We start from the raw sequence: 14,285 nt of genomic DNA, 5'->3' as shown, positions 1-14,285 counted from the left end.
TATGTGATGTTTGCAGTACAGAAGTGTGTCTAGCACTTACTGCTGACTATTATCGTGTATATATGGCAGACCTTTCAGTGATATTGAGATGAGCTTCATAAATGTCTGAGATTGAGCCCCGGGTATAATATAATGTTGATTTAATTGTAACGACAGGGAGAGAGTTACCTATAGAATAAACTGAAAATGAAACGAACATTCAAATTGCAACTATTATTGTTACAGATGTACACTAAAAAATAAGAGAACAGTTGGTGAAATACGTAAAATTTATTTTTTACTTTAAATAAACCGAGAATTATAAATGAAAATTGAAAAATGAATAAACACAAGCAACATTAAATGAACGCAGCAAAAAAATAAACATGAAACAAAAACGAAACGAAAAACACAAAGAACAAAATCGGAACACAAACAAGAACTTTAGGAACAAATGAACATTTTTTCAGTGGGTGCAAGCGGCACCCGAGGGTTGGCTACAAAGACTCTTAGCTGCTCCCTCCTCAACATCTACACGAACTTGCTCCATTTTGGCAGCACCCAACAGACTCTTGGCGGCGTCCTCTAAATCTTGACTTGCTTTTTCCATGTTGGTGACATTCACGAGACACTTAGCCGCACCTTCCTCCTCATTTCCATATGCTTTGTCAATCTCAGCATCATTATCAAGACTCTCATTTGCCCCTTCCTCAATCTCTCCACATGTTTCGCCCATCTTGGCAGTACCCATGCGACTCTCAACTACCTTCTGCTGTAAACCTTGATGGGCTTGTTCGATCCCAGCAGCATCCATGAGACACTCAGCTGCCCCTTCATCCTCATCTCCACATGCTGTGTCAATCTCAGCAGCGTCCACAACACCATCATGTGCCTCTTCATCAATCTCTCCACATGTTTCGCCCACCTTGGCAGCATCCATGAGACTCTCAGCTGCCTCCTCTTCCAAATCTTGACTTGCTTCTTCCATGTTGGAGACATTCATAAGACCCTTCGCTGCACCTTCCTCCTCATTCCCAAGTGCTTTGTCAATCTCAGCATCATTATCAAGACTCTCATTTGCCCCTTCCTCAATCTCTCCACATGTTTCGCCCATCTTGGCAGTACCCATGCGACTCTCAACTACCTTCTCCTGTAAATCTTGATGGGCTTGTTCGATCCCAGCAGCATCCATGAGACACTCAGCTGCCCCTTCATCCTCATTTCCACATACTGTGTCAATCTCAGCATTGTCCACAACACCATCAAGTGCCCCTTCATCAATCTCTCCACATGTTTCGCCCATCTTGGCAGCACCCATGCGACTCTCAACTACCTTCTCCTGTAAATGTTGATGGGCTTGTTCGATCTCAGCAGCATCCATGAGACACTCAGCTGCCCCTTCATCCTCATCTCCACATACTGTGTCAATCTCAGCAGCGTCCACAAATCCATCATGTGCCCCTTCATCAATTTCTCCACATGTTTCGCCCACCTTGGCAGCATCCATGAGACTCTCAGCTGCCTCCTCTTCTAAATATTGACTTGCTTCTTCCATGTCGGAGACATTCATAAGACCCTTAGCTGCACCTTCCTCCTCATTCCCACATGCTTTGTCAATCTCAGCATCATTATCAAGACTCTCATTTGCCCCTTCCTCAATCTCTCCACATGTTTCGCCCATCTTGGCAGTACCCATCTGACTCTCAACTACCTTCTCCTGTAAATCTTGATGGGCTTGTTCGATCCCAGCAGCATCCATGAGACACTCAGCTGCCCCTTCATCCTCATTTCCACATACTGTGTCAATCTCAGCATTGTCCACAACACCATCAAGTGCCCCTTCATCAATCTCTCCACATGTTTCGCCCATCTTGGCAGCACCCATGCGACTCTCAACTACCTTCTCCTGTAAATGTTGATGGGCTTGTTCGATCTCAGCAGCATCCATGAGACACTCAGTTGCCCGTTCATCCTCATCTCCACATACTGTGTCAATCTCAGCAGCGTCCACAACGCCATCATGTCCCCCTTCATCAATTTCTCCACATGTTTCGCCCACCTTGGCAGCATCCATGAGACTCTCAGCTGCCTCCTCTTCTAAATGTTGACTTGCTTCTTCCATGTCGGAGACATTCATGAGACCCTTAACTGCACCTTCCTCCTCATTCCCACATGCTTTGTCAATCTCAGCATCATTATCAAGACTCTCATTTGCCCCCTCCTCAATCTCTCCACATGTTTCGCCCATCTTGGCAGTACCCATGCGATTCTCAACTACCTTCTCCTGTAAATCTTGATGGACTTGTTCCATCTTGGCAGCATCCACGTGACAATTAGATATTCTTTCCTCCTCTTGGTCCATCTTGGCAGCATCCACCTAGGATACCAACATAGTGTTAGGTGCTTGGTTAAACTAGGAACAAAATTATGCACTAGAGCTTACAGTATGAAATAATAATGGTTAAGAGTTTTAAGACATTACGGCGAACAAGAGGTTTTCATAGATCATCACTGTTTTATATCAGATTCAAACGAAATTAAAAATTTCAATAGTAGTGGTAATATGTAACATTTAGCAAGTACGATATTGGAATATTATTACGGCATAGGCATTAGAAGCTGATGTCTTCGTGTATGGTATGCAAAAGTGGTCTTCCATTATCACCAATGTATCGCTGTGATCTTCATACTAACAGCACATCTGATGTTTCGGGCCTACTGAAGAACGGGATACAACCCGTCGGCTCTGACCAGTGATGTCAGAATTTGCCAGAAATGATTTACTACACAGATTCAACAACTAAGACAAGTGTTCGTACACAAAGGAATTCAGGAGAGAAAAACAGGTGGTAGACATATATAACGTCCAGTAATATTTCGTCATTACGTTAAGGATATCGCTTGTTTGAGTCCTAGTGATGCAGTAAAATTTAACCAAAAAAAAAAGGGATAAACGTGGTGCTAGCGTAAAATACCTCAGTGTTTCAAAATTGTTAAGATCACTGGTGGGGGACCTGAAGAAGGTGTTCCACGTGATATGTAAAACATCCCAAGCAGACAAAATACACTCCTACTTTCTAAAACATGTAATATTCCCATTCCCAGACAGACCAAATGCTAACAAGATTAAAAATTAACGGAATGGTCACTAAAATTCTAATACGAATTAAGACATCGGTATCAGAAAATTTCTGTGGAGATGAATTTAGGTTGCGCGTATGTATGGGACGAGTAAGTTATTTCCGACCTCAGGACTATGAAGACAGACTGCTGCAAGGCAAAAGTAAATCGGTAGAAATTCAATTTCTGAGGGTCACATGGATAAAATACAGGGAGTGATGTAATCCCATACTTGTGCATAAAACAAAGTGCAATTATAAAGGTCTCAGGACCTCGCAGGAATACAGTAGCTGAGACGGGAGTGAGATACTTTTGAATCCTAGGAATTCAGCAAGCAGCACGGAAAGTAGACAAAAATTACGTATGGTGATAAAACAGCAGAACTCGTCAAAGTTACTAGACAACATCTGTATTAAGAACAGTTCCATTTCATACAAATTACACACGTATCCAGGGAACACCGAACAGACTTCGAAGAATAGTTACAGCACCAACACAAAAGAAAGAACCTGCAAACAAATGTGAACAATGCAGCACCCTCAATTTGATAACAACGCCACCCAGATCGTTACCTCTATCATTATAACGCGGACTGAAGAAAGCATAGGTGTACAAAATACGGAAGATCAAGTTGGCTTTAGAGGAGCTGTAGGCACACGAGAAGCAATTCTCGGATTACGGCTAATACCTGAGACAAGACTAAGCAAGAGCCAAGAATGCAGCAGTGTGTCATAGGAGGTATGGTCAGTATTCAGGTGTGTGGCAGGAACGATGATCCGAAGCTTAACCATCTACTAAATATGGACTCTAAAATGCAGCTATGAGCACTTTATCTTCGATATTGTTATGAAATCTCCTCTCGGCCTTCTATATTTTGTGGGGTGTAAGTACGGCCCAAATCACGAAAAAAATTTCCTGTAAATATGGGCTGTAAAGTGCTCACCATCAGACCTTTTGGAACTAGTGCAGCTTCACTGTTGTGAAACACATCCGTTCCACATAACAAGTTCTTTCAGATCTTAAGCTACGAGTCTAGCTAAATGTCTCAGGGTTTATGTTTACTACTCTTTTGCTTCGATTGATGGTTCCTGTCGCATCTCTAAATACTGATCGTACCTCCAAGGAAACTGTTTATTGCCCAGGTCGGCAAATAGAAGGTATTAGACGGTGTACTCTAGCGACAGATTTTTGAGATGCTGAGAGAGGGAATGACAAAATGTATCAGAAGAGAAGAATACTGCAGTAACTTTTCAGAGAAAAGATGGCTGCAATAAGAAACCGATAACATCAAGAGCAAGCCACTGTTGAATAAGTTGTACGACTGGGCTGTTCACATTCTACTATCTTATTCAGCGGATACATTCAGAGTACTCTACATAAATTTAGGGACACACTATGAATTGTAGGAGGAATTAAAATTGAAGCTAAGATAACAGACATGTTATGATTTTCTGATGATACTACAGTGTTAAGTGAATGTGCGGAACTACAGAAGCACGATGCACACGTATGTTAGACCCATTACTTCCTAACATGCAAATTAATAAAGTTAAGACAATGATCTTGATGAGTAGACAAAATACCGTTACCCAGTGCTCACATAACAATGCGGGACTGGAGACCGTAGAATCCCTTTGCTTCCTATGGAGTAAAACCACTCACAAATGGATTAAGAAAGGATATTGCAAGCCAAATAAACCAGGCAACAGCTGCTTTCAACAAGGGCAGGAGCCTTAAAAATCTTTTTTCATACACCAATACCTGAGGAAAGACCTCATAAGGATTTTGTGTGGAGTGTGCCGCTGTATACATGTGAAATATGGACTATCGAGGAGGAAGAAAAAAAACGGATAGCCTTCGAGATGTGGTTGTATCGCAGAAGGCTTATGATTTTCTGTGAAAAGAACGTATTAAACGAACTGGTGCAGCTATGTCTCCTAAAGCTTATTCAACGCCACATGTGTCACCCATATGCTGAGACATTATGGTGTCATTAAAGGTGTTGCTGTAACGACAGAAGAAGGAAGAACACAAGAGACAAACATAGTCTAGTATACATAAACCGTATCATGGACGACACAAGATCCACTACCTCCACTGCACTCAAAGGCCGGACACAGAAATGCTTGGCAAGCTGCTGATAGCCAACCTGATAGTTAAAGACTAAAGAAGAAGAAGCAGATCTTGATAAATTTTAAAAGTGGAACAACTAATGACAAGAGGCTTTAAATGTTCGGAAATGGGTACATGTTACAATAATTAGACTGTGCTGCATGTGAGGGGAGAAATGAACCTACACTATGTGATCAAAAGTATCGTGTCACCCCCAAAAACGACAAAAAAGTTTTCCATATTAGGTGCATTGTGATGCCACCTACTGCCGGGCACTCCACGTCAGCGACCTCAGTATTCATTAGACATCGTGAGAGAGCAGAATGGGGCTCTCCGCAAAACTCACGGATTTTGAACATGGTCAGGTGATTGTGTGTCACTTGTGTCATACATCTGTACGAGACGTTTCCACACTCATAAACATTCCTAGGTCCACTGTTTCCGGTGTGACAAGGAAGTGGGAACGTGAAGGGACACGTACAGCACAAAAGAATACAGGCTGGCCTCGTCTGTTTGACAGAGACTACCGACAGCTGAAGAGGGTCGTAATGTCTAACAGGCAGACACTATCCTCACCACCACAAAGGAATTCCCAACTGCATCAGGATCCACGGTCAGTACTATGACAGGCGTTAGGAGAGAAAATCTTGGATTTCATGGTCGGGCGGCTGCTCATAAGCCACAGATCACACCGGTAAATGCCAAACGACTCCTCTCTTGGCGTAAGGAGAGTAAACATTGGAAGATTGAACAGTGGAAAAGAGTTGTGTCGAGTGACGAGTCACGGTACACAATGTGGCCATCCGATGGCAGGTTGTGTGTTTGGCGAATGCTCAGTAAACGTCATGCACCAACGTAAAATTCGGAGGCGGTGGTGTTAGGGTGTGGTCGTTTCTCTCATGGAGAGTGCTTGCACCCCTCGTTGTTCTGCGTGGCACTATCACAGCACAGGGCTACATTGATGTTTTAAGCACCTTCTTGCTTCCCACTGGTGAAGAGCAATTCGAGGATGGCGACTGCATCTTTCAACACGATCAAGCAACTGTTCATAATGCACTGCCTATTACGGTGAGGTTACACGACAATAACATCCCTGTACTGGACTAGCCTCCACAGAGTCCTGACCGGAATCCCATAGGACACCTTCGGGATAGTTTGGAACGCCGACTTCGTCTCAGCCCTCACCCAGCGACATCGATACTTCACGTCAGTGCAACACTCCGTTAAGAGTGGGCTGCCATTCCCCAAGAATACTTCCAGTACCTGATTGAACATATGCCTGCGAGAGAGAACAGTTTCACATGCTCTATGGTGGTATTCATGGCGTCAATTATCCGCAGCTGCTGGTTTCACATCCACTGATAAATGCGTAACATGCAGAAGTGCTCTGCTCTACTAAGAGGTTTGCCTAAGAGTACTTATTTGTGTATATGTACAAAGGAAGTTTTGCTTTTTATTGTGATATTTCTTTGCACTGATGTGACTGCTTAATGTGTGACCGACCAGACCACTGTATGCCACTGTGGTTGAGATTTGTGTTAGACAGCAACATCTAAAGAACTTCCGCTATACTTGATAGCAAATGACGACGGCAGCAACCGCACTGTAGCCAGTCGTTATTACCCTCACTAGTAACAGTATAATTTTTCAGCTGTGATTCAGTAGGATATTTTGCCGAAGTCTTACATCTCTGTAAGAGACAAGTCAATCATAAGTGGTATTTCACAGAAAATGCTATAAGTTGCAGTAAGTCGATTACGACTTTGTCGCATACTGAAATTCAGCTGCTGATCTTACACTGTTGCCAGGTACGTGCAATACTGATAAATGGATGTCTCTTCGACTGCTGAGACCACTCATGAAAGAGTTCTACAGCTGGTGGATACGAAATCGTTATAGGCTGCCATCTGTAACATCGGTGATATTTCCGAACCCGTGACAGTTTTACAATGGAATCTTACATTCCCTGAGTAGTGCTTTATATTTACATTAGGGACTTCGAATCAACGATTGCTGGCATTATTAGATTCTAATATCGTGAATCAGGATGTTAATACTTTACGTAAATTTGAGGGTCAATTGCATTTTATAGTCATGGAGATAGTGAAATCATGAGACTTTTTCCACTGATGTGTTCTGCCTAAGTGGCTAATTCCACATTTTGTACAATCAGGGATATAACTGTTTACTCATCGCTCTCACACTGTCAGACCATATCCTCACACTTGCTCTAATGTCAGTAATGATGCTGACTTACCTCAGCGGGGCCCTCCTGCGCCGCAACGACCAGTACCATCTCTTGTTCCTTGGAGTAAATCTCACTTTCAGAATTCAGGTCGTTCTCTTGAGTCTTATATGGTAGATTTTCTTCTACGGCCTTAGTTACTTTGAAGCGCCCAATAACGTGGACCTGTGGGTGGTTTGATCTTCAGGTACTTATTCAGCTAGGATGGCATATATCAATCATACATAAAGTTTTAGATACTTCACTTAGCATTCTTGAACAGATTATATATTAAATTTTCAACCCTTAAATGTTGGCTATAAGAACACGTCAGTTATAAACTGAGTTAATAAATAAGGTAGAGATCTGTGGGATACAAAAGTAAAGGTCGATGATTAGCCGTAGGTTGACACGACTATTTCTATCTCATCCATAAACAGTCACTCAAGCACTTGACAGGGAAAGCTGAGACGATGTGTCTATATTGTAATATGAGAAACATTTTGTTATGGAAGCAGTGCATAATGTGCGGGAAGATATAAAGAGTTTAGCTCAGACTCAAGAATGAAACCAGCCTCTTAAGTGATAGACTTAACCACATGAGACATTTTTCGTGGCCTGTTTTGTAGGTAACTTTGGTGAATGTTTTTTCTTTACTACTTAATACAGTACAGCACAAACTTATGTATGCCAAATACACAGTAAAGTAAGCATGTATCTCAGAGCAGGGTGTTGTGCAAACGATTTCGTAAACCCTGTCTGGTGCCATAGTCTGACTCAGTTAACTTCACTAACCCACCGAATCGAAATTAATTCCAAGCATTAAATAAGAGTTTTTGTTGAAACTGACATCAGTGATTTTCGTACCTACGAAGGCAATCTCAAAAGTAAGCTCTCCTATTTTTTTATAACTGCATAGACCTGTTCATTTCTACAATGGTTAACATAAGTTTACGGCTTGAACACTTAGCTATTTTTCGACACAATCACCATTTCTGTAGACGCATTTTTGTAGACGCTGTGGCAGTTTTTGTAAGCCCATGTCATACCAGCTCGCCGCCATGCTGTTCAGCAAGTTATGAACCTCTTCTCTCCCCTTGTGGTCGGAGCTGAATCACTTTCCGGCCAAATGTTCTTTTAACCTAATAACGACTGAGCCTAGAAAGTTGTGCTGTTCGGCTGCAAGGCGGCGAAGAAATGTGCGGGAAGCATCAACTCGTTGCCGCATGTGGTCCTAAGTCAGCATGCGTGGCACCCATCTTGCGCAAATCTTCCGGTAGTTCAATGTTTCCGTTAAAATTCGGTGAGCGGTGAATCGGGAAACCTCAGGGACCAATGTGCAGAGATCATCCAGGGTGATATGCCGATCTTTATGCTTCTGCTCAATTTTCAACATTGTCTCCTCAGAAACTTAAGGTCTCCCGCTCCTTTGTTCGTCGTGAATTTTGGTCCGACCAGCTGCAAATTCTCTACACCACTTACCAGCATTTTTGACATCCATGCCCGACTCACCATACACTTTCGTCAATTGGCGATAGATTTCAATCGGCGCAGTGCCCTTTTCGGTCAAAAACTGAACCAATGTGCGAAAGTCGCACTTGGCGGTATCATCCAATGAGAGCTCCATTCTCAACGACTGCCAAGCCAAGACTGAGCGCCTCAGCACAGCGCGTGACTCATTATTCATAAAAGCGTGACTAATTGCCACACATGCTTATAAAAAAATATGATTCCTTACTTTTAGGATTATCCTGGTGACACTAGATTTCCTTATTATTTCCTGAATCTGGGCGATTGTTTAAATGAGTAGCGGGGAATCCTACTGACTGCATGTACTACACAGGCCACGAGAAGAAGGGAGCGTGTGTCGGTGTCAGACCACAGTATAATGCATGTGGGATGAGCCCCGCGGCAGATGCACTACGCGTGTTTGCATTCTGAACGATGAAAAGCTGATGTATACCGTTTTAACTTGTCGTGTCCACTGGCGCAGAGGAGGCACATCGTGAGTTAGCAGCTACAGGCTGTGTTCCCATGTTCTGGGAACTTGAGGCCCACGACGGTGAAAAGGTGAGATTGGTGTGGGACGAAAGACCATCTTGATCTTATGTGCTAAACAGCACAGCTCCCTGAGATGACAGGCTGCTGCAAAACTAACTGAAATTTTGTTGACTCTGCTAAGAAAAGTGCGAGCACTGACATAGGATAATGCAAATACATTCTGGAGTGGAAGAACAGAACTCACATGTGTGAGATTGCCTGAACGTGATATAGGACAGATGGAGGAAGTCATAAGTTGCCTGTTTCTCAGCTCCAGCTGAATGAACCTATGACTGGTTTATTATGTTAAACTAAATAGGGAAGGGAGAATTTTGCACTGTTATAAGGGATCTGATTGGCTGGTACTCAGGAGAATAGGAAGCGATTTGTTTATCGGTAAGGTCACCCGGTAGAGATGCTTCTGACTTCCACGTATGTATGTCGACGGCTTCGTCGTAACCTCACAAAGGGAGCTTTCTAACGAAAACTTAATTTATTTTTACATTATTATGCAGAATAGTGTGCCAAAGAAAGGTATTACTTTCAATTAAAAGTGAATCATGTGGAGTATATCTCAGTTGCCCCGATAAAACATTACTCGTTATGCTGAAAGTATTTAGTGACACGTAGTAGATTTTCGCACTATTCCTGTATAGTATCAGAGCTTCTATATCTGCTGTAAGGTTACTAACACAGCACAATTTTAATACTTCACACCTGTTATATTAGAGCCCTTTAAATCGTGTACATTGTCCTTGCTCTTATGTAGTATCGTTACGGGCTAAGGCTTCAGTTATTACGGTGATCACAGATGAAGTGGACATACAGATGGGGTGACATCTGGTTTCGTCATGGGAGTAATCCTATCAGAACCAGCACCAAGGCTCCTGGGCCATCTCTGGTTCGCTTCAGTGAGAGGAAGTAACACATTTTCCCGACTTGTGCCATTGACGTCATGTGTGCTCTGCTGACTGTTATTACTACTATTTGACACAAATAGTCTGGCTAAGTTATGTAGTTCCAAACTCGTGCTTATCTCATCATGTGAAGGATTGTTGATGGGATTATAATAAACGAGAAAATACTGTACTGATGCTCTTCATTCGTCACTTCTGTTTTAAAAAACTTAAGTTGTTCTCGGTATGACATTTGCGTCAGTCACAGATTTCATTAATATAGTTGGAATGTATCTGAAAACTGATTAACTTCGACAAATTCTTACCAAGTTTTCTGCTATGTTAAGGTAGTCACTTCACTTCTACAATGTACGTTAGGTGAGTCATCACTTTCTAGCAGGCATAAATCGCCGAATTGTTGTAATTAGTCCCGAGTGCTTTATTGGTTCGCTACTGTCTATGAGTGCAGCTTGTAGTTTCGTACGAATGTATCCTACCGTAGTGTTCAGATCCGTGAACAGTCCGGGCTAATACCACTTATACCTATATATTGACGTACATGGCAGTTTTCTCTTTGATGTGATAGGTCCTGGCGCCAGTATTTGTGCTCATTTTGGGACTGGCTGGGAGACCGTATGACACTGCGATTTATAGTTACCGTACAGCTAACTTTCTCTTTCCTTGTCAGCAAATAGCTAAAGACGCAATCAAATTGGAGCTAGAGGCACTTAATTTCACCCTTTGCTGAGCCAACCAATCGAGCAGTTCAGCTCTCCTGTCTGAAACATAGGCGACATTTCATGTCGCTGTAAGAGACAAGCTGAACAAAGACGGTATTTCCACAGAAATTTTAAGCAGGTGACGGGTCGAGCTGCTTAAGGCACACTACGCGAAATCAGTAAGTGCTCAGTTAAATTCACGTCGGCCAATCGGATTGCGGTTCTTCGTGTTTACATAAATCACATAATACGGTTATCGGCATACTTGCGTTTAAAATGAGTCAAACAGTTTCATTTCCCATCATTCCACACTTCGATGTGTCCCCGACTGGCAATAGTCATTGGTCAGTTGTGACTTACACAACTGCAGATCTATAATTTTCGTATATGAAACTGTCTGAAGCTGCTGTGTGTCACACGAGTGTTATGTTTCGAATCCTATGATATTTTACATCGGTCCTTACTACCCCACAGTAATAAGTACCTCAGCGAGCTGTAACCAATCTCCTATTTGATTACAATAGAGTGAATCCCTTAAATCGTCCTAGCTGAATTTGTAGTGGAGGAGGCGTGTCTGGAGCATCAGAAATTCTCGATAGACATGATCTGGCAGAGCGGCTGATTCTCCAATGCATTCAGTTTAAGAAGTAGCTGTTGTTTCGTAAGTAACTCTCAACTTGTCTCCCCGTCCCCTACTGCTTGCCCTTCGTGGCAGTAATGATGCTGACTTACCCCAGCAGGGCCCTCCTGCGGCACGGCGACCAGTTTATTCTGACGTCTCTTGCGGCGACGGCGACGCTGCTCGGTGTGTTTGCGCTCGCAGTCATCCGACGTTGCTACTTCTTCGGCTGCCTTCCTCTTCTTAACGCGCCCAGAAGCATGGCCCTGCAGATGGTTTGATTTTACTATCGCTTATTTAGCAAGGTTGCCTTATGTCTAATAGAAGGAAACTTTAGACAACTGACTTGGTATATTAAGTAAGCAGACCATAATTGCGTCTAATAACGAAAGTGAAATGTGTTGCAATAGGCGTTTGTTAAATAATAATATATCAAATAGAGATAGGGAACTGAGAGGCACACGAATGAAATGGGTACAGAATGTTTAAATGGGGTACACTTAACAGAATAATGGTTGGTTGACACGAATAATGATAAGGTATCTAGGAATACTGAACCCCGTACGTGAAAGAGGAAGAATGTGAATGTGTGCAAAGTGTATCAACACCAAATTGTTGTCCGCGCACTGTGTAGTACTCACCATATGAAGAAAGCTAAACTAAGTCAATAGATATATGACTCGAAAAACGTACACATTGTCTGTGATCCGTTTTGTATATAACGTTTGTGATGCATCTTTGTTCATAAATGCGACATTAGAGCAGAAGTATACGTACAGTAAGAACACAGTAAAATACGCAGGCATTTGTAAACAAGAAAATTTGCTGGTGTGAACCTACATTTATATTTATAAGACTCTCTGTTACCACCATAATTTCTCTCACTTGATCCTCTGATCGTCACGTGAATATACGTGTAAAGCTCTATGACGCTGCCTAGTCAATCACAAATTCACATTCTGGAAGACTACACGAACAGATTACGTCACCATAGTTACCTTATGTTTAAGAGCCCCCCAAACTATACAATTCCTTGTTATATCTTCGTGTGGTTTGGTCTGGTTACTTCTTCATGTTTCCAAACCTTATTCTGCATATCGAATTGTTGGAGGTCGCAAGCACTGGAACTGTAAACCATATTATGTGGCATTGGTGTCGTGTGTATTTCACGTGCAGCTACTGAATAGAAGATAAAGTCGGATTTGTGCCTCTTATTACCGACAGCATATGACCACTGCAGATCATAGCAGCACTCAGTTTCATGAACCGGTATTGAAACTAACACTCCGTATGATCGTACATCGTGTACTGGGCACTTGAGATAGCATGTCGAATGCACATGGGAAACCATGTAAGACTGAATCGATTGTTAACATGCGTTTTTAGCTCTTGTTTCAAACGAGTGGTATAATCCGTATCCTTGTAATTTTACAACGGAAGTTTACTCTCCACAGCAATAGCACTGCGTTTTATGTCACATTTACTTTAGGATATCGTAACCACTGCTATTTTGTATTAATGGATTACAACAAAGTGCGTTCCTTACTTAGGCCCACGTGTAAAAATGAGAGAGCTGTCTGGGAGAGTGGCTGATTCTGCGATGCAAACCAGGTACTACTGATGTTCGCTCACCTCTGCACGGCCGTCCGTCCCAGTGTCGTCCTTATTATTCTCTTCCTTCTTGATGCGAGGGGCAGGTCCTGGAGTCGGCTGACAGGGAAAGATCTCGAAGATGGACGGATATTCTGGCTCCCTTCTCTCTCTGAAGCGCCCGTACTCCATAAACTGTGGATGTTTTGTTTTTGCCATTAATGACGCAAGTAGTATTGTATATAACTAACACATAAGAATACTCCAGAGATTAGACTTGCCACACTTGAATGGATTTTTGGTCACATACTCAGTCGGTAAGTGTAAATTCTGGAGAATGTATTACATAGTGTTATAGGGAGTGGTTATAAAATAATAAATCAAGTAAAGTAGGAAATGAGAGGTACAAGAGTGAAAAGGTGAGGTAAGCCTTTGTTGGAACGTGCTCAACAGTATTAGACGCAAGTTAATAGGACTGCTGCTAAGAAATATTAAAATAGTTAACGGCCACCTGAAACCAAACCTTCGGTGTAAATGCATAGTTTAGTAGATATTAGGCAAATTTTACCGACTCGGTGTGGTAAACATATTGATATAAAAAGATTAGCCCATGAAGAAAAATGAAACCCGTCAAGAGACTCATTTTCCATAACCATAATTGACCACCTGTCGCCCAGGGTGTGTATAACGTCTATGATGACATTTTGCTTAGTAACTACAGCAGTACATGTTTATGCATAGATGTGAACTTTAAGTACATAGCAAGTTATGTATACAAATATAAACTTTAAACTTGGAAACGAAAATATAAAATTACGCTAATAATACCACCCTAAATCATATGCTAAATTAAATTAATTAGTGTAATACCTTGTTAATAACATAAATTAGGTGTCCTGATAAATTATTACATGGAATAAATTTAGCCACATATAATAATTCACATTCATCGCACGGTTTAATTCTTTCTGAAATTGTATACTTGC

The 14,285-nt window shown here is 42.1% G+C and overlaps 1 protein-coding gene across 1 annotated transcript; it reads right to left on the bottom strand.

The window, feature by feature from the left end:
* Positions 1–445: 445 nt before the first annotated feature.
* Positions 446–13,518, bottom strand: LOC126278811 (myosin heavy chain, non-muscle-like). The gene is made up of 4 exons (XM_049979085.1): positions 13,342–13,518; positions 11,823–11,975; positions 7,469–7,621; positions 446–2,356 (listed from the first exon to the last, which is right to left on the bottom strand). Exons 1-4 carry the CDS (start codon positions 13,516–13,518, stop codon positions 446–448), a joined length of 2,394 nt encoding a protein of 797 aa, XP_049835042.1.
* Positions 13,519–14,285: the final 767 nt, after the last annotated feature.

Source organism: Schistocerca gregaria, chromosome 6, assembly GCF_023897955.1.
Source record: "Schistocerca gregaria isolate iqSchGreg1 chromosome 6, iqSchGreg1.2, whole genome shotgun sequence".
Lineage (NCBI taxonomy): Eukaryota > Metazoa > Arthropoda > Insecta > Orthoptera > Acrididae > Schistocerca > Schistocerca gregaria.
This window is presented reverse-complemented; position numbering and strand designations above follow the sequence as displayed.